Source organism: Schistocerca serialis, chromosome 7 (genome assembly GCF_023864345.2).
Source record: "Schistocerca serialis cubense isolate TAMUIC-IGC-003099 chromosome 7, iqSchSeri2.2, whole genome shotgun sequence".
NCBI lineage: Eukaryota > Metazoa > Arthropoda > Insecta > Orthoptera > Acrididae > Schistocerca > Schistocerca serialis.
Window position 1 is genome coordinate 196,922,161 of NC_064644.1, and position 21,677 is coordinate 196,943,837.

The following is a 21,677-nucleotide window of genomic DNA, read 5'->3' on the forward strand; positions in this document are numbered from 1 at the left end:
AACCAATGAGAGAGCAGGAGGCAGATGACATATTTCAAAGCAATACATTCAGAAGAAAAGGTGAGACTGGTGTAAATGAGGCTTATAAATTTCATTGCTCCTTGTTTGAATCAAAGCTATTTAAACTGTGCTAGTATCTGCAAACCAAGGACAGCGTTGCAACCCATATCTGGAAAAGCAGTGAAATATTTCTCTGGTATTTGTTGCTATTGAATCGGACTGTTCGAGCACACTGGGTAAGTGGATCAATGTATTTTAATTAAATCATGGGAGAAGGCAGTGGGTCAATGTTTATTAATAAACTGAACATGTGAATTTCTTAGTAATAAAAAATGAACCATCTGCCTTCTCCCATCACTGAATTAAAAAATATTGCTCCATTTACTGACAATGGCAGATTTTGCCACACTTCCAGATAATTCCACCCACAAAAACTTTTGAGACTAATTCAATTTACTGCCACATGTGATACATTTTCGTGTCTCTGCAATTAATCCATGAGACATGCACCAATGGAAGATCTTGCAGTGCTGAACTAAATCACTTAAATTTGTCCTTTATAGTACTCCCTGTCAAACACAAAATATTTCTCTCGAAACTCACTAATACGCTGAAAAATGGCAAACAAGACAATGACTTCAATTTTGGCACTAGAAACACATTGCCTCTGTTCTAGTCTCTAATTAGTGATGTCAAATAACCATCCCACTGGCTACCAAAACTGAATTGTTGCCAACCTATAAGCAGTAGATAAGCACAATCATGACTACTACTGGCTCTGATCTAGGCTTTAACCCTTCTTATATATAGGAGTCACCTGCACTTTTTTCCAGTTGCTTGGGACTTAGCAACAGGTGGGAGATTTTCAATAAATGCAAACAAGGGCCAATGTCACAGGGTGCTCTGTAACCGAATGGTGATTCCACACAGACCAGACAACTTATTTCTTTCCAACTCTTTCAGTTGTTTCTCTACCCCAATGATGCTAATTACTGTCATCCCTATGAGAGTCTGTTCAATCATCACACAAGTGTGTTTATACAATTCTCTCATGTGAACGATTTGTTAAAATACTAATTTCCGATCAATTCTAGTGTCCATTACCACTTATCGGCTTTGAGCAATGATGTCATACTAATGGCAGAGACGCTACATAGAGGCAATTTTCGAAAGCAACTGATCATAATCGTAAACAAACAAATGTAGCATACAATAAAATTACAAACACAGTTCATGTGATTAATTTCTTAGTTACCGATTCCAATCACTCCATGGTTCATTATTTAGACCATAAAATAACAAGTGTGTGCACTAATGTGTTACAGCATTTGTACATACGGTATTACGCTCTTCACTAATATGAGAAAGAGAAAAATTTGGAAGCTGTACCTACATATTAATCTGTTTTTCGTAGTAGTTCGGAGATCAATAAGAAATCTAGAAATCCTACAAAACATAGTCCACAGATTTACTGCAAATATGTTCAAAATTACAAATCATCGAGTAGTTGGAATCAATAATTAGAATTGACCTCCTATGTAGGTCAATAGCAGTTTTCTAAGATTTCCTTCCATTTTTAGTTTCCCTCCTCTTCGAGTTTTGCTCACATTGCTGCTCATTTGAAATTTGGTTTTTTACCCTTCACTAAGCCACAGAATGGGTTCTTATGACTGTAGCAGTTTTTCACCCTATTACCATAAAAAAAAGCAGCTCATGGTGTCAGCCTCAAGAAGTAACTTATACGAAATTCTATCTCCTAAATAGAAAACAAAGGTAGTTCGTGAAGCAGTGGTCTTGAAATTTTGTCTAAAAGCTGCAATACCACCTATAAAGGTCAATTCTAGTTACCAATTCCAGCCATTTGATGATTTTACAGATTCCAGCCATTCGATGATTCATTAATTATATCATTTTTTCACTAAAATGTAAGCTAATATGATTTCTGCACTTGTAATTTCTCTCTTAACTACTGCAAAAAAAGTTACTAATTTTGGAATCAGTAAGTAGAAGTGACCCATGAGGGTGAGTCAAATGAAAACCTTAAATTTGTAATAACAAATAGAAATTTTGCGCCGTTATCCTGTAAGTTGGTAAGCGTGCTACAAACAGCATGCAGAATGGCCTGTAGGTGGCAGCATAGTGCAGATGCACACACACCGTCGCAATATCAGTGTAAAGATGACCAACCCACTTGCGATTTGCATCAGGGAAGAACAGCGTTCTGTCATTAGGTTTCGTGTAGTGAAGGTGTGAAACCTATTGAAATTCATCGATGAATGACGGTACAGTAGGGTGATGCATGTTTTTCACAGCAGCAAGTCCACAAATGGAGCAGGATGTTCACAAATGGTGTGACTTATTTGTGAACTTCAGTGGAAGATGCTCCTCGACCAGGTCAGCCACAATGAGTTGTGACTCCACAGAACATTGCAGCAGTTGAAGCCATAGTGAAGGAAAACCGCCAAGTGACACTGAATGACATTGCAGCATGTTTACAGATTAGTCATGGGTCAGCACACCACATTCTGCATGATGCGCTCCAGTTTCACAAAGTATCTGCAAGAGGGGTGCCACAGCAGCTGACTCCTGAAATGAGAGAACTTCTTCGGCACTTTGAATGAGATGGTGATGGCTTCCTTGCAAGAATCATTACTGGGGACGACACCTGAGTTCAGTTCCACACAACCGGAAAGAAGAGAGTGAGCAGGGAATGGTGCCATTCCTCATCATCCTCATCACCAAAACCAAAGAAGTTTCGAACAGAACCATCAGCAGGGAAGGTTATGCTGACTCTGTTTTGGGATGAAAAAGGCGTCATTTTGGAGCATTACATGCCTAGAGGGACCACTGTCACCACTGCATCGCACACAGATCTGCAGCCTGCAATCAAATCAAAGCGACGTGGATTGCTGTCAGCAGGTGTCCTTTTGCAACATGATAATGCAAGGCCGCACATTGCCCGTACAACAGTTGCAACAATCACACACCTGCATTTTGAGTGTCCTCCTCATCCAACATACTCACCAGACCTTGCCCCAATGATTTCTATACGTGTGGACCACTCAAAGATGCAATGGGAAGAAAGAAACAAGTTCCATTCTGATGAAGAGGTACGCCACGCCGTGCACGAGTGGTTGCGTGGGCCACCAAATTAATTTTTTTCTAAAGGAATTTATGCACTTTGTAAGCGCTGGAGGACTTACATTGAGCATGGGGGAGATTGTGTTGAAAAGTAATACAGCTTTGTACCACTTCTGCCAATAAATAATATTTTAAAAAATATTTAATGTTTTCATTTGACTCACCCTCTAGTTACCAATACAATTTTTTGTTATACACCACAGAAGCTTTAGAGAGCAATTACAAATGTAGAAATGCTTTAAGTTTGAGTGCATACAACTGCAAAAATAATTTACACACGAATCACGGAGCAGATGGAGTCTGTAACTGGAATTTATCTACGTTGGTTAATTCTAGTTATCTATTCCAACATACTTTATTTCTTGTAGATATTCGTTAGTCATGTACTGGCTTTTATTTTAGAATATAGTGTGACTATTTCTCCACATCTGATGCTACTGTTTCGTATTTGCTGTCATTCACTTCATTTTCCCGTTTTTCTGTTACATTTTAGTTTCTCCCAGCCCAAAACCCCAACTTTTCTGGGCTTCTCCCATTAGATTCAGAAATTAATAGTAAAGTTAATGCTATTTTATAACAGTATGACTTCACCATGTGCTTTACAGTAATACAAGTTAAAGGTTCTCATGCTTTTCTACTCATGTAAATAACGAGAATACTTCTTATGAGACTTGAAAGTTTGTTTTTAATTCTTGTTCTTAATTATTTTCATTATCTACAGTTTGTTTGGATATAATTCATGACTAAGTAAAAAACGGCATGAATGTGATTGTAATTTTATCATATGCTACATTCGTTTGTTTTTGAGTATGATACGTTGCTTTCATAGACTGCCTATACATAGTGTCTTTGCCTTACGTATGACATCATTCCTCAAAGCCGACGAGTGGAATCGGGCACTAGAATTTATCCCAAATTTCCCCTGAATCCTTTTTGGATGTGTAAAATTTAGAGGCTTCCTGCTGAGGTTGGCTGGAAGAGTATTAACAATAAACCCACTCTGGTACTTTGGCAATAAATAATTATGTGAGATCAACAAAAAAAATTATCATCTGCAAAATATTACAGTATTAATTTTATTAATGTAAACCAAACAGAAAACAAAGGACAGAGCACTGAGAGATTCCTGGCACACAATCCCCCCTGGTGTTGCAACTTTTACACTAAAGTTCAAGACCACATCTTCACGAACTACCTATGTTTCCTATTTAGGAGATAGCATTTCCTACAAGTTACTTCTTGTGGCTGAAACCATGATTTGTTCAAATGGTTTTAGGGTGCAAAACTGCTATGGTCATAAGCGCCTATTCTGTGGCGTAGTGAAGGGTAAAAGCCGAATTTCAAACGAGCAGCAATGCAAGCGAAACTCAGGGAGGAGGGAAACTAAAAAGGAAGGAAATCCTAGAAAACTGCTATTGAAGGTGGGTTGGTTTTCCCGAAAAAGAGCTTCAAATGACTGATGTCATCGCACTGACACTGATAAACTCAAGGACGCGATCGGCTGAGAACATATCATCTGCTAAAAGGGAAGACATATCAGGTGACAGCTGTAGACGGGTGTGTAGCAGATTGAAATAGGGCACTGAAGCAAAAGGTGTCTCACCATCGACGGTTGAGAGCAGTGGGGAAAAAGTGGGCGATGATCACCACTTAAAAGATGTCAATGGCTAAAAAGATAATGCCCTATCCGGAGTCCAGTTAAAATTACCGCCTCCCAACGACAAGGCCAAGAGGAAGAGGTCCAAGCATAGGGAAGAGGTCTGACATAATGTAATTTATTATCAGGAAGTGCAGACCAATGTGTGTGCCATAAAAGAGCAACATGACAACATAAAACGCTCTGTAGACTGGCAAAGGGAACCATGCGAACAGCGGGCCAAGGGAGAAGGGAGAAGGCTGCAGCCTTTACTGCTGTATCGGCTGCCTCGTTTCCGTGGACACCAACATGCCCTGGGAGCCAGAGGAATGCCACAGAGACGCCTCCCAAGTGGAGTACGAGAAGGCAGTCCTGAATCCGGTGGACCAGAAGATGGATGGGATATAGAGCTTGGAGGCTGAGAAGAGAGCTGAGCAAATCCAAGCATATAATATACTGTATCAGCTTATAGCGATGGGTGTATTGGACAGCCTGGAGAACAGTGGTTGGGAAGCCGAATGCTAATAGCGGTGTCTTTGAGCCGTCAGTGTAAATAAATATGGCATCCTCCATTTGTGCGCATAGATCCGGAAATGCCCAATGAAAAACTATAGGGGGGGGGGGGTTTATTATCCTCAGGAAGCTGGCAAAGGTCACGGAGACGGCAGGTCTGGGGGCGAAGCCAAGATTGGAAGGAAAGGGAATGTAGTAGTTGACAGAAACAGACTCCCGGTGGTAGTAGAGAGGAAGGGCAGCCAGCATACCCTATATCCAAGGAGGCGTCGAAAAAAAAGGCATGGGTCGGATGAGCAGGCATGCATAACAGATAACTAGCGTAACGACTCAGAAGGACAGCTCGCCAATTGGACAGCAGAGGTTCAGCAGTCTCAGCATAAAGGCTCTCCATGGGGCTGGTGCCAGAGTCGAGACACTGAAGAATAGACAGCCGTGCAGAGGAGTACACTATGCTTCCATAGTCAAATTTTGAGTGCACTAAGGCGTGGTACAGGTGAAGGAGGACCACTCAGTCCACTCCCCTGGACGTACCACTCAGAACACGGAAGGTGTTGAGGGAAGGCAGAATGCGAGCCGGAAGATATGAAACATGGGAAGACCAACACAGTTTCCTGTGTCCCAAGAATTTGGCAACGTCCGTGAAGAGAAGGTCGACAGGGCCTAGATATATGGAAGGTGGATAACACTTGGTATGATGCCAAAAATTTACACAGACGGTCTTACTGGGAGAAAATCAGAAGCCGGTTTCGATGCTACATGAGTGGAGGCAATTGAGGCATTCTTGAAGATGTCGTTCAAGAAGGCCGAGTAGATTGAGGGCTGTAGTAGATTGTAAAATCGCCGACAAAGAGGGAGCCCAAGACGTCGGGAAGGAGACAGTCCGCAATTGGACTTACAGTGATGGCAAACTGTACAACACTTAGCACGGAGCCCTGTGGCACCCCGTTGTCTTGGGAGAAAGTATGGGAGATAGTAGTGTTCACCCACAACTTAAATGTGCGCTCTGTCAAATTCACGAATGAAAAGGGATAGACGACCTCGAAAGCCCAAAGAGAACAGTGTGCGGAGGACGCCTCTCCTCCAACAGGTATGCCCGCTCCGGATCAAAAAATATAGCAATTTGGCGTTTCCTGAGAAAACTGTTCATGATATGATCACGCAGAGAGCAACAAGACGGTTAACTGTGGAACGATACATTTGGAAACTGCATTGGACAGGTGTTAAAAGGTTTCGGGACTCCAGCCACCAGCCTAAACAGCAATTTACCATCCACTCCAAAACCTTACACACACTACTCTTGAGAGAGATGGGGTGAAGGCTAGATGGGAGATGTTTGTCCTTTCAGGTTTCGGAACAGGAATGATGATAGCTTCCCGCCATCTTCTGGGAAAGGTACTGTCAGTCCAAATTCGATTATAAAGGCGAAGGACGTAATGCAGACTATGGTATGACAAATGCAGCAACATTTGGAGGTGGATGCCATACGGTCCTGGGATGGATGAATGAGAAGAAGAGAGTGTGCATTGGAGTTCCTGCACAGAAAAAAATAGTATTATAGCTTTTGTGATACTGAGAGGAGAAAGCAAGAGGTTGCACTTCTACTGCTCGTTTCTTCAGGAGAAAGGCTGGCGGGTAATCTGAAGAGCTCAAAATCTCTGCACAATGTTGACCCAATGATTTAGAAATTGCTAACTGGTCCATTAAGGTATCTTATGTAACAGTTAGCCCAGAGATCAGGAAGAAACTAGATGTGCCGGATAACCTTTGAATTCGACTCCAAACTACAGATGAGGGAGTGAAGGTGTTAAAAGGAGCTGGTACAGAAGTCCCAGCTTGCCCTCTCGCTATCGCAGATGATGCAACGGCATTATGCATGTAACTGCTTATAGCAGATACAGTTAGCCAACGTAGGATGGTGGCAAAAACGCGAGGAGCACTTCTCCGCTCGCGCACTGCATCAAAGCACGCCTTGTTCCACCAAGAAACTGGGGGGCGCTGGGGCAAATGGGAGGTACGGGGTATTGAATGTTCCGTGGCTATAAGATTAACTTCTGTAACTTGAGTGACCTGATTGTTGATGCTAGGAAATGGTCGGTCATCAAATGTTGCTATAGAGGAGAAAAGTGTCGAATCGGCTTGGAAAAACTTCCAGCGTCTTGGGCGCATAGATGGCGGTTGTGGCTGTAATCGAAGGACACAAGTAAAATGGTCACGAGTGTGTATCAGCAAGAGCTCACCATTCAAAGTGCCAAGCTAGATGAACACTACTAACTGAAAAGTCCAAAAGAGAGAAGGCTGACGTGGAGGCAGACAAAAATGTAGGTTCCCCAGTGTTACGGCAAACAAGATCCGCTTGCTGGAAGAGGAAAATCAAGTGGGAGCCTCTCGGACAAGGACACGGAGATCACCAAAGCGGCATTGAAGTCTTCAACCAGCACATAGGGGTGTGGGAGCTGACCAAGTAGGTGAAGGAGATCGGCTCTTGCCATTTGTGTGGATGATGGAATGTATACAGTACAAAGAGAGAAGGTGAATCCAGAGAGGGAATTAAATACAGCGACAGCTTGGAAGGAACTGTTTAAGGGGACTGGGTGATAATGGCTAGTATAATGGAGAAGAATCATAAGTCTCCCGTGTGCCGGAGTGCCATACACAGAGGGGAGATCAAACCGGACTGATTGGAAATGAGAGAAAACAAAACAATCGTGGGGGACGTAGCTTTGTTTCCTGAAGACAGAAGACGATCTGGGAGTAGGGTTGTAAGAGGATCAACAAATCATCTCCATTGGAGCGAATTCCACAGATATTCCGATGGATAATTGACATAGGGTGGACAGAAAAGGGAAAAATCTCACCACGATTGCCGTCAACTCAATGACCACTGAGAGACGGCGGCCAATGGCGTGGAACTGCATTCAGCCAAAGGCAGAAGATCCTGATCCATAGGTATTTCAGGGGCAGCTCCTGCCAGCAGTGATCGGCTCATTGATCGGCAGCCAGCAGTGTGCCTCGGCGACAAGGAAGATACCCGCGGGCGGTTACCGCTGGGTGGCGCTGCAGAAGAGACACACCATGGCGGAAGAGGAGAACTGTTTTCCTTATGAGCCTTCTTGCGAGCAGGACATTGAGAGAACTGGGAGGAGTCAATGGTTGTGAGGTCTGGGTATGTAAAAAAATCTTCGCGAATAGGCTCTTTTTTTGGATGTCTGGGCGTCCGATTTTGGGGCCCGTGATTTAGCATGAGCCGATAAAGGTTGAGCCTTAGAGTGAGCAGGTGATAGTGAGGAGGTTGAACGGGTGATGTTTGGGCTGGCAGACCTGACAACTGTGGCGCTAAAAGTGAGACTGCAAGTCTGCATGGCTACCTTGTTAGTAGGTCGAGGAGAGGAGAGGACAGTGCTACATTTACCAGCTGGGAGCACAATGGACTTTCTGCTGACAAATAACTTACGAGCAGCCAAGGTAGACTCCTTTTCCTTCACTTGGATTTCCTGAATAATTCACTCATCCTCAAAGATAGGGCAATCTCTAGAGGAAGCAGCGTGGTCACCCATACAGTTGATGCAATGAGGGGATGGAGGTGGACAATCACCCTCATGGGCATCCCTGACACATGTAACACATTTGGCCGTATTGGAACAAGACTGTCTGGTTGATTAAACCACTGACACCGGTAGCAACGAGTAGGGTTGGGGATGTATGGGCAAACTGAAATGATCTCATATCCCGCTTTAATGTTAGATGGAAGCTGAACTCTGTCAAACATCGAGAAGAGAGTACCAATTCTTTTTCAACATGTTTCACTATACGATGTACGGCAGTTACGCCCTGATCAGACAGGTAATTTTGAATGTTCTCACTGGATAATCCATCGAGTGACCTTGTATAAACCACCCCACGCGATGAGTTTAATGTACGGGGCACTCCCTACCAGACAGGGAAGTTGTGTAGCAGTGTAGTTTGAAGCAATGTTTGTGCCTGGAGGGCACTGTCTGTTTCTAACAACAAGCTGCCATTTCGTAACCACGAACAAGAGTTGACAGAGCCTGCAATTGCGGTGACACCTCTCTGAAAAATGAAAGCTATTGAATGTGGTGAAGTCTTGACCTTTGTCAGACCGAGAAACAACTAGGAACTTTGGCACTGATGGAAGAATTGTCTGTGGCTGAGACTGATCTAACTTTCTCTTGTGGGCAACAGTTGTAGAAGTACAGGAAACTATTACAAAAGTATCCCCCATGATTACCGATGTCCCCGATGGCGTGTTCCTTCCAAGTGGGGGGGCCACTGGCCACTCTGAGGGCACTCCCCCATTAGGTGATGGTCCACACCTCAGGTCACACCTCCTGAGAAACAAACTGAGGGACCAATCAGCATGTTCGAAAGGTACCAGCATGGGTAATCACCCCTCCCTGGGCCTAGCCTTTACCAGGGGGTACGTAGGTGTCCTACTTGTCTACCAGGGGCGGGAAATTATGCGTTACCCCGTCACCGGCTATGTAAGGGAACGTGTGGGTCAGCCATCAGACTCACACAGGGAGGAAAGAAAGAGAAAGGGAGGAACAAAGAAAAGTAAAGAAGAGAGGAGGTCTCAAACGCCGCAGTGGAGATGAAGGGTAAGAGAAGAATCAAGGAAAAGAGAAGAACGAAGTGAGGACAGAGACTTTCCAGTATAGAGAGAAAAGAAGAAAATCCACATTTTACAGTCATAAGTGTCTATCTCGGGATGTAGGCACAAAACAAGAGGGATGGAAGAGAAAGGAAGGGGCGGGGAGGGGGGGAAGGATCGGGGACAGGGAGGGATGTGGGACGGGAAGTTATGCAGCCCAGAAAGGAAAGAGAGTTGCGCAAGCTCGATGTCCCGTGTTCACCACGCTCGTATCCAGAAAAGAGATGTGGACCCCCTGGGGTATGACACCATGGTGCGAGCTCTCTAAAAACCAATTAAAGTGTAATAAATTCGTAAGCATTTAGAAGGTACAGAGGGACCCAGCAACATATGCTTATGCTTTGGGACTTCATTTTCACTAGCTCTGGCTGCTCACAATCAGTCTATCACCTTCCAGGCTACAGGGCAGTCTGTCACTACTTACATTCCAAAAACTTAATACACACAAAAAATAAATAAATGAATAAAAACAAATAAATAAATAATCAATTTTTGTCCGAGTCCTGTTCTCTTCCTTTTCGTGTATGTATGATGTCATAAAACGCATTATCGTTGCATTCTGAGGCACAGTAAACATTTGGTATTGGTAGATTCAACTGACCTGATGAACGTGGCTAAGAAATCTTAGCTATGGTGATACTGGTCTGAAAAATAGCCCAAGATCTAGATTAGGTTAAAAAGTGACAGTCTGATTGTGAATTGACAGAGCAGTCTGGAATGCTTCAGTGTAAAACCTACAGCCAAAGTCTTACACTTATTAATGGCGAGATGGAAAGAAAAAGTGCAACTTAAGTACATTTCTGTCACATTCATTTGACTGAAAATTTGGTCACCTGGTTCACTAAAAAGCTGATCAGCATCAACTGTGGAATGTAACACAGAAAACTATGGAAATTTCTCCATAAAGCTTACCGCGAATTTTGTTTGGTGAAGAGTAAACTACCAATATGTTACTTTTACATTATCTTAAATATAAATTTAAAAAAACCAAAAATGTATTAATCTACTCTTTTTCATCCTACAATCTTTGTTATCCATTATGCATCCAGTGTGACAGAGAAATTAAGGCACTCAATATGCTAGCCAAAGTCCTCTACGACATTGTAAGTCTTCATATGAAACAATGGAAAATCCAGAAGAGAATCACAACAATACCAATTAGGAGAGATTGCTACTTACCACACAGAAGTGGCACTGAGCAGTAGACAGGCACATTTAAAGACACACAAACGTAGACTAACCCGTCAAAGCCATGCAGATTCTTTTTATCTTATCAAAAAGACACACACACACACACACACACACACACACACACACACACACGCGCGCGCGCGCGCGCGCGCGCGCGCGTTGAGGACCAACTGTAGTGTCTGTACATGACAGAGGTGCGCATGCATTTGCATGTGTTTTTCTACTAAATCTGAAGGAGGACTTTGTCAAGCAGCTTAGTCTACTTTCAAACATGCTGGCCTGCCACTCACTGCTTCATCTATGTGCTGAGTAGCTGTCTACCATAATTCATATTGTTCTTTGTATCATTTATCAGTAGCAACAAGAGAAAAGATTTCTGTTTAACGAAATTTTTATCAGTCAGATCCCCCTGTGACTGTTTCTCACAAAACAAACATACAGAACCTAGGCACTCAACTGAGGGATGATGCTGTCACTGAAGCATTACAACTTAATTAAAAACTATTTCTATTAATGCTATTATGACTGTTCCCCAACCCTCCACCTCCTCCTCTCCACAAACACTGGTGGTTAAGAGAAACTAGAGTCAAAAGCGTTCAGCCCTCAGGCATGAGAATTTGGTATTGTTGATATACGATAAATGACTGAGTAACATAAGTAGAGAGAACTGATCGTCTTCAACTTACCTTAATGTTATTGCTCGCTAAACACAACCACCTTAAATGAAGTAAATCTTTAAGTCCTTCAATAGTCAGAATCCCATTGTGCGACAGATCCAGCCAACACAAATGATGCAAACGACCAACACTATACATCCGAAGAAACTGATTGTATGATGCTGATAGCTGAAAGAGAAACAACAAAATAAGAAACATCGTATACTGAAAGTTGGCGAAATAAATCTCCAGCAGCTACCTCACCCTCGTCACTGCATGGTATGAATCAATGTTGTCCCATTTTTGCAGTTCATTTCTGTCCAAAATCAGTTCTGTAACTCTTTGAGAATCCTGACTTTGAGCTTTAGGAATTTTCTTCAAACCTTTGTTCGACAGATCGAGGGTATTTTGTGCTTCTGAAACATACATAACATGCAGGATTTCAACAAAGTACATTGACACGGCAAAATAAATGGCTAATAACAAAACTGTAAAGAATCGAAGACGTAAATGAAAATGGTTCAAAATTTCTAATGGGCATCTTTTTTTCTTTAATCATGCCCTTAAAGTACGTAACGTGAAGATAGATTATAAATTAAACAATGTCACTTCGTTCCCGATTCAACCTGTCAGTGGTGTAAACTAAGCTAACTCTCCTTAAAATGTCAAGGGCAGACTTAATTATAAAGGTATCGTTCCAATTACGCACACGCAAATCCATTAACAGAAAGAAACTGTGATTTACACAACACAACACTATTGTTATATTTTACATCCATCATACTTACCCGGCTCTGCCATTTTCCGTAGTCAAAGTACATAGAAAATACAGATCTCCTGCATATCTGTCAAACGTGACAGTAGGACCAACTATTAATCGATTGACCTGGTCGGAGAATTTGCTCTCTGAATCAGTGATTTATTAAGTAATGTATATTGTTTTCTTGTCGTTTACTCTAGACATGGTATGACAACTACTTTCATCACGGGGTAGAAGTGATACTCTTATCATATAGTACATTGAAAGAAACAAGAATTGCACAGATTATCTTCATCTCAGAAAGCGCATTGTAATCACTAATCAGACAGAAGACTGAAGAGGACAGACGACTGACGACAGTGTGCACTGTGCAGTCGTACACGTACAGATTGGGAGTGTGTGACGTCCTTTACGAAAATGTGGTTGTAGAATTTTTATTGTTGTTCCTTGGAGGGGTAATGAATGTGAAAGTAGTGTCATTGGTGTCACGTATCAGTTTACGTTTTGCGAATTCCATTCAGTCGAGAAGTATGGTGAAGTTTATTGGCCAAGATGAAGCAATCAACATCGATCAAGAACTGTTTAATGACTATAAATTTAGCGTTGACCAGTTAATGGAACTGGCGGGATTAAGTTGTGCCGTTTCAATCGCGAAGTGTTATCCGTTAGAACGAATCCAGACGAATACCGTCTTAGTTTGTTGTGGTCCCGGAAACAACGGCGGTGATGGTCTTGTTTGTGCAAGGCACTTGAAACTTTTTGGTTACTGTCCGTCCATCTTCTACCCGAAGAGAACTGAAAAACAGTTGTATCAGAATTTAGTGGCTCAATGCCAGTCCATGTCGATACCATTCTTAGAGTCCATGCCACCTACGAAGACAGTTGATGAATATGCAGCTGTTGTTGATGCATTATTTGGATTTAGCTACAAGCCACCCACAAGAGCAGAGTTTGTGCCAGTTCTAGAAACTTTAAAGCAGACAAAAGCACCAATTTGTAGTGTGGACATCCCAAGTGGTTGGAATGTCGAAACTGGTTGCCCGTCCGACGGCGGTATACAGCCAGAACTTCTAATTTCCTTGACAGCTCCGAAGAAATGCGCCCAGCATTTCTGCGGAAAATATCATTATCTCGGCGGTCGATTTGTTCCTCCACCTTTAGGAAAAAAATACCAACTCGATTTACCAAAATATCCGGGAACAGAGTGTTGTGTTAAAATTGAGTGAATTGTGTTTTCTTGTTTTCTGTTAGGGTTCAAGTTGGAGGGTAAATGTGATGCTAGATAAGAAAAGGTCATCATTTTCACATTTGATCTTTTGTGTGAAAACTGGCAGTGGAACTGAATTTACTGTATGTTTATGAAATGCTTTAAAAAATTTGTTACATACTTGCTATTAAATGACATACATACAGAATGAGAGTGAAGTTTGATTTATGTGTAACTATTCTATACCTGCTATATTAACTATTATAGATTATAGACAGTATCTTTCTTTGTTGGTTCAGGCCACTTTGTGGTAATGTTTTCACCATACTGTTTACAGTAGGGTCTAGAATTTGTATTTGTAACTTTTGAAGATTATTATTATAGGGTCATTCCAAGTAAAGTGTCCCAGTTTAGACGATGATCCCAGTGGGTATATTTTGATACACTTATGTTTTTTAGCAAATTGACAGGATGGTAGCACATTAATTAAACTCACAAGACAGGCCAAAATTTGTGATATACTAAACACCCAGACAGGCAGTAGTTTGGCAAAAGACCACGTCCATAGTGCACTTTATCCACTACTTATGCCTTGTTAAACTATGGGGCAAATTTCTCATAACATGATTTGTTGCCCACTTTGAACTGAGATAATGCCAAATGCATTGCTTTCTGAACTCTACTTGCAACATTTGTGTGTAAAGCACACAAAGTTGAACCACTATACCCAGAAGCAAGAGTCTAGTTCTTTTACATTAGGCATAGTGGAATGCCAAACTTAACAATTTCTTCATGACTTTTCAGTTTCTGTAAAAGTGATCTTCATGAAAATGGCTCTAGCACCTCAACCAAGCTACAGGTGAGCCTGAAAATTTGCATAAGTTCATGTAGGCCCCTCAGGTACATCCTGTACAAATTTCATCAAAATTGAAGAGGGTCGAGCTGGGAGCCCTAGGGCATTTCACGTGGAATGACCCTATAGGAAATGAGCATAAGCCATATGATGATGTGTACTACCATTGGTAATAGTTGTTGAGAAAGATTGAATACTTTACAGTGCACATAAAATACATCCTTTGTGTTTTTCACCCATGTAATGTTTCCCATGAATTTTTTTTTTATTGAACTGTAACTGTAGCCATTGAAACTCATCCTCAAACAATTGCAGAATATCCTCTCTGTCAGTGTATTGGACATCAGTGAATTTAAACATATTTTAATTTTTTTTTCCTTGTCCCACATTAATGAAGACCACTTGGCAACTGTGATGTCACTGACCTGTGTAGAGTTGGGGAGGGGGGGGGGGGGTGGCGCTGGTGAATGTGGCATGTTATAGCTTTCTATTCTTGACAGCATGTTGTAAAGCTGCATAAATTTCTTGTTGTCACTGATGGAATTAATGAATTACCAGAAAGTTATTGCAATTATCTCACCCATAAATGTGTTAGATGTAGACTGCATAAATCTCTTCCACTCAAGAATTGCTGGCACTTGTAGAATAGGCTGCATTGAGTGGAATCAGTATTGTTTGACTTATGTGTTGAAATATCTGTAGTTCCATAATATCTTGGTTATCTACTTCTATAGAAGAGGGAGACAATTTAAACCTCATGGCATATTCAGGAGTTGGGGGATCTGAGGCCAGGGTGATGCATTTGATATCCATTGATAGTGGAGACTATGAAACTGGATTGGATTAGATTTGATTAGATTAGATTAATACTTGTTCCATAGGTCATGAATATGACACTTCGTAATGATGTGGAATGTGTCAGGTTAATAAAAGATGTCTGTACAAGATATTACATTACACAAAATATTGCATGACACTAATGTTTAAGTTGTTGTTGTTGTTGTTTTTCCCCTTAATTTATATCTTAAAATTCAGCCAATGAGTAGAAGGAGTTGTCATCTAGAAATTCTTTTAATTTATTTTTAAATGTTAGTTGGCTATCAGTCAGCTGTTTGGTAGGTGACCAAAGACTTTTGTGGCAGCATAATTTACCCCTTTCTGTGCCAAAGTCAGATTTAACCCTGCATAGTGAAGATCATCCTTTATCCTGGTGTTATAGCTATGCACACTGCTATTACTTTTGAACTGGGTTGGATTATTAACAACAAATTTCATAAGTGAATATATATACTGTGAGGATCCCTAGATCCTTAAATAGATGTCTGCAGGATGACCGTGGGTGGGCTCCAGCAATTCTGATTACACGTTTTTGAGCAATGAACACTTTCCTACTCAATGATGAATTACCCCAGAATATGATGCCATACGAAAGCAGTGAATGAAAGTAGGCATAGTAAGCTAATTCACTGAGATTCTTATCACCAAAATTTGCAAGAACCCTAATAGGATACGTAGCTGAACTCAGACGTTTCAGCAGACCATCAATGTGTTGCTTCCAGTTTAACCTCTCATCAATGGACACACCTAAAAATTTTGAAAATTCTGCCTTAGCTACAGACTTCTGTTCAATGTCTATATTTATTACTGGAGTTGTGCCATTTACTGTACGGAACTGTAAATACTGTGTTTTATCAAAATTTAAAGAGAGTCCGTTTGCTGAGAACCACTTAATAATTTTGTGAAAAACATCATTTACAATTAATCACTTAGTTCTTGGTTTTTGGATCTTATTACTATACTTGTATCTTCAGCAAAAAGAACTAACTTTGCATCTTCATCAATGTGGAATGGTAAGTCATTAATATACATCAAGAACAGTAAAGGACCTAAGACCGAACCCTGTGGGACCCAGTACTTGATAGCCCCCCAGTTTGAGGAATCAGCTGTTGTTTTAACATTACATGAACCACTTATTTCAACTTTCTGCATTCTTCCAGTTAAGTATGAATCAAACCATTTGTGCACTGCCCCCCTCAAACCATAATGATTTAGTTTATCTAAAAGAATTACATGATTTACACAATCAAAGGCCTTTGAGAGATCACAAAAAATACCAATGTGTGATGTCCGGATATTCAGAGCATTTAATATTTGATCAGTGAAAGCGTATATAGCACTTTCTGTTGAAAAGCCTTTCTGAAAACCAAACTGACATTTTGTTAGTACTTTATTTTTACAAATATGGGAGGCTACTCTTGAATACATTACTTTCTCAAAAATTTTTGATAGAGCTGTCAGAAGAGAGATTGGCCGGTAGTTGTTGACATCTGATGTATCCCCATTTACAATGACACATTTCAGTCTATCGGGGAAAACACCCTGCTCCAAAGAGCTATTACATATGAGGCTGAGAATCCTACTTATCTGTGGGGACCAAGCTTTAAGTACCTTGCTGGAAATGCCATCAATTCCGTAAGAGCTTTAACTTTTCAGTGAGTTTATTATGTTACTGATTTCAGAGGGAGAGAGAGGTGGAATTACAGTTGTTTCAAACTGCACAGGTATGGCCTCTTCTATTAGTAGCCTTGCCTCTTCTAGTGAAGATCTAGATCCTATTTTCTCCACAACATTTAAAAATTGATTATTGAAATATTTTCAATTTCTGATTGTTTGTTAGTACACTTGTCATTCAGCTTTATGGCACTAAAGTCTTCCTGTGCTCTTGGTTGCCCTGTTTCCCTTTCAATAATATTCCAAATTGCTTTAATTTTATTAGCAGAGTTACTGATCTCAGACATGATACACATGCTTCTGGACTTTTTAATAACTTTTCTTAGTACCACACAATAGTTTTTATAATATTGAACAATTTCGGGGTCAGTACTCCCTCTCACTGTTAGATACAGTTTTCTTTTACGGTTGCAAGATATTCTTATTCCTTTAGTTAGCCAAGGTTTTTTATATGTTTTCTTGGAATTATGTTTAACTATTTTCTTGGGAAAACAATTTTCAAATACCTTTAAAAATGTATCGTGAAATAAGTTATATTTCAAGTATGCATTGGGTTCCTTATACACTTCATCCCAGTCTAGCTACTGTAGGCTTTCCCTAAAGTTTGCACTATTTATATTGTTAATTGAATGCACTGCTTTGAAATTCTGATTTGATATACTGCATGGAGCTATGTCCTGTACTGTAACTAGCTGTGCACCATGATCTGAAAGACCATTCTCAACAGGATAAGCATTTATGTCCTTAAACTTATCTTGGTCTATAAAAAAAGTTATCAATCAATGTACTGCTGTTCTTTGTTATCCGAGTAGGAAAATCAATGACGGAGCTCAAATTGAAAGAATTGAGTAATACTACAAGGTCATTCTTCCTATTACACTCTGTCAGGGAATCAACATTGAAATCCCCACAAATGATAATTTGCTTCCCCCTGTCTGACAGATAGCACAACAAAGCATCCAAGTTTTCTAGAAATAGCTGGAAATTCCCTGAGGGGGACCTATACACTGTTACAATTATGAAAGTGCCATCATTTAGTTTAAGTTCAGTAGCACATGCTTCTATATGTTGCTCTACTCAAAATTTTTTAGTTTATAAATTTTTTAAACTGTGGAAGCTTTTGACATATATGGCAACTCCTCCTCTCATCATATTATCTCTACTTACATGTGCAACTAATTTGTACCCATTGATGCTAACCTTTTTGCATATCAGTGACTGTGTGATGCTCAGACAGGCATAGTACATCTATTACATTCTCAGTTTCTATATCTTCTAAACAAAGCAGAAGCTCATCAATTTTATTCTTCAATCCCCCAATATTTTGATGAAATATACTAACATTATTTTTCACTTTACATTTGTGAGTATCTTGAACTTTTTTAACATCTTTAGTACTTGCCTGGCTGAGTTTCCCACTGGACACTGATCTTACACTAAAAAAGAGTGCCCAATGTATATTGACAACATGTTAATTTGGAACAGGATGTTCAGTATGGTAGACAGATGACAGCTCAAGCTGTTGAGCTTTTTTACATATTATTTCACTTAATCACTGCAAATAGGTACTCACATAGTACACTGAAAGTACTCCACTACACAAATGCAAGCTCACAATCAGTGAAGCTGTTTTTGTAGTCATATAAGAGAACTGTACAGGAAATGAAGGGGAGGTATAGTTTGTCTGTAAACAGAAAAATGAGCAGCATTCTTTGTTGGAAAAAACTGCTTTTCATGGAAGAATGCAACAGCTGGTGTACAGGATGACCGAGAATCAATTTCCCCTCTAGCAACGTAGAAGACCGTGCAGAGATTTTGTGGGTTCTGTCCATATGCGTTTCTTGCATTGATGGTGTTAGTAACTTCCATCCATTCAGTGCATTTTGGGAAAATAAACAGGTCTCTGACATGTCTGGCCACTGCATTGCCAGTTATTCATAAACATGCTGCAGAAAAAAATATATATATATAGAGGGAAACATTCCACGTGGGAAAAATTATATATATATATATATATATATATATATATGTCTTTAAATAGTCTGCCTGTGTCTATATATATATATATATGTGTGTGTGTGTGTGTGTGTGTGTGTGTGTGTGTGTGTGTGCACGCGAGTGTATACCCGTCCTTTTCCCCCCCCTAAGGTAAGTCTTTCCGCTCCCGGGATGGGAATGACTCCTTACCCTCTCCCTTAAAACCCACTTCCTTTCGTCTTTCCCTCTCCTTCCCTCTTTCCTGATGAGGCAACAGTTTGTTGCGAAAGCTTGAATTTTGTGTGTATGTATGTGTCTGTTTGTGTTTTTATCGACCTGCCAGCGCTTTCGTATGGTAAGTCACATCATCTTTGTTTTTGAGTGAGACATTGAGCCCCGTTCTCTCTACCCCATATATATATATGGGGTAGAGAGAACGGGGCTCACTGTCTCACTCTTCAGTTTGCAGACGTGTGAAAAAGGAAAGTGCATGACCACAATCCAACAACCTAACTGCCCCCCACATTTCTGCCATCCAAGTTGCTAAACCCCCAGAACACAATTTATATCTTAATATGGCTGTGCTGCACTTGGATGTGGTTCACACATTCACTATTTGTTTACAGCCCACTTCATCTGACAAGAAATATTAAATTTATACAGTTAAAAACACTATTTTTAATAATATGTGATGTTTCTGTTCCCAGCAATATGAAAAGTATTAGCCCTTGACAAAAATAAATTACACCTTTTTTGTTGGAAATTTAATGTAGCTTAATTTTGTGCTGGGAAACAATTTGGGGCAGATGCCACAAATTTCAAGTTATTCAAGGAAAAATTGCCTTTAAACACCCCCTCTCCTTCCTCAAACTCTCACTAATACCCCAGTGGTTGGGAAATGATATTATCCTTTGGCACATGGAAATTGTTTGTTCCACAAAGGAAGGATTGCCAGTATCAAACTAAAATCTACTTACCCCATCTGTTTTGCTCATTCATCAAGTTTACATTACACTATAGGTGTAGATTTAATAACATAGACCCATATAACTAGATACAAGAACAAAAATACATATTTTAAACTGTTGCTTCTACAGGTTCTTGGCAAAATGGTCCTGAAGGACATGAAAAAAGCCAGAGCATTTTAATATAATGTCAGTTTAAAAAAATAATACAAAACCAAAAACATGTTTAAGTGAACAGATTTAAGCACAATTTGTGGTTTTTGCTGTATTTTTGCATATCTGTGGATTTCAAATTTCTTGTTCTTTACTCTAGACAAGTTTTGCACTGGAGCACAGGTATCCTCTAGTAACATAATTTAGTTCTGTTTGTTTATCTAATTTGTTACAAGATATTTAGGTAGGCCATTCTTAACCCATAGTTCGGGAACACACTTGTGGGTTACACTACATTTGTTACCAAACTTGTGGTATTCCGTATAGGACACAGGAACTTACCCAATGCTAGAGCTTTTCATCCTGTTTGATGTAGTTTCCCCAAATCCTGTAAATTGAATGCTGTGATGGAGTCTTCAATTGCTCATATAAGCCCTAATATTCAATAAACTACTCGTATATCCAGTATCATGACAAGTGGGGAGCACCTCAGGATGCCGTCAGCTGCAGTTTGGATTTGGTGAATCTTAGGGGCCTGTTAACCGGTTTTCTGTCACTGTAAACTCTCTTTCAACATGTCTTGGTGACAGTTGTTTGGTGTTGTCATAGAACTATGTGTCACACAGTTTATGGATCTTTGCTTAACTGCCCAGAGTGGGAGATGTAGAAACCTCTGAAAAAATAATGTTAATTGACAAAGTGTGTCACACACCAGAGAGTGTGATGGCTGTTGAGGTGAAACAGTTATTAGTAGGCAATCTGTTGGTTCGAAGTCAGACTGAATTTGTGGAGGAAGGGCACAGGCACATTGGGGGGTGGGGGTGCTTCGCTCGGGCCATAGCATAATGTTGGTCCATCACTCTGCGTCTGAAGTGCAGTGGTGCACATTTTAAAGTAGCTGTTTGTTGACAAGGCTATTGACACAATGTAACAATATGATTCATCCCACCAGACAACCAGTTTCTATTGATCAATGGTGCAATCTTGATCCTCTTGTGCCCACTGCATTCATAATATACAATGTCATTGGGTCAACAAGGGAACGTGTAGGTGTCTGTTGTGAGTCAGTGTTCAACAGTGTGCTCTGATAATAATGATACATGAGCATCCAACACCTTGTTGCCTACTCGTGCTTTCATTGTCCTTCAATCAATTTCCATAAATGTTCACGACAGTAACACCCAAATAACTAACCAGCTTTAGTGCTTCAGATATATATTCCCAGATGGCAGGTCGTAACTATCTGCCATTTGTCAATGTTGTTTCCCCAACTTGTGGCCCATGTCATCACCGGAATAATTCATCTATGCTCCTCATAAACTTTCGTTAATACATCACGTGCAAAAATGCAGAATTGAGTCTTGTGGCCGGTAGTCGCCATGTTGAAGTACCTGAGAAACAATGGCAAACAACACTTTTTTCCGGTGGTTAGAACAGATTCA

At 40.5% G+C, this 21,677-nt stretch overlaps 2 protein-coding genes across 3 annotated transcripts in view; one reads left to right on the top strand and one right to left on the bottom strand.

Annotated features, from left to right (window-relative positions):
- Positions 1-12,610, bottom strand: part of LOC126412828 (centrosomal protein of 97 kDa) — a 196,741-nt gene extending 184,131 nt beyond the window's left edge. Inside the window, exons 1-3 of one of the 2 annotated variants that reach the window (XM_050082653.1) lie at positions 12,598-12,610; positions 12,074-12,225; positions 11,840-11,998 (exon numbers count right to left, since the gene is read on the bottom strand). In XM_050082653.1, the coding sequence (XP_049938610.1) occupies positions 11,840-11,998; positions 12,074-12,225; positions 12,598-12,610 (324 nt within the window). Of the gene's footprint in view, positions 1-11,839; positions 11,999-12,073; positions 12,572-12,597 lie in introns of those variants that run through there. The other variant, XM_050082652.1, reaches the window with a different exon arrangement.
- Positions 12,611-12,730: 120 nt separating this feature from the next.
- LOC126412830 (NAD(P)H-hydrate epimerase) lies at positions 12,731-13,987 on the top strand. The gene has a single exon (XM_050082660.1). The coding sequence runs from the start codon at positions 13,028-13,030 to the stop codon at positions 13,793-13,795; it is 768 nt and encodes a 255-aa protein (XP_049938617.1). The 5' UTR covers positions 12,731-13,027; the 3' UTR covers positions 13,796-13,987.
- The last annotated feature ends 7,690 nt before the right edge of the window (positions 13,988-21,677 follow it).

Bases quoted from the DNA above. Each gene is read 5' to 3' on its own strand.
- LOC126412830 (XM_050082660.1), top strand. From the start codon at position 13,028: ATGAATGTGAAAGTAGTGTCATTGGTGTCACGTATCAGTTTACGTTTT.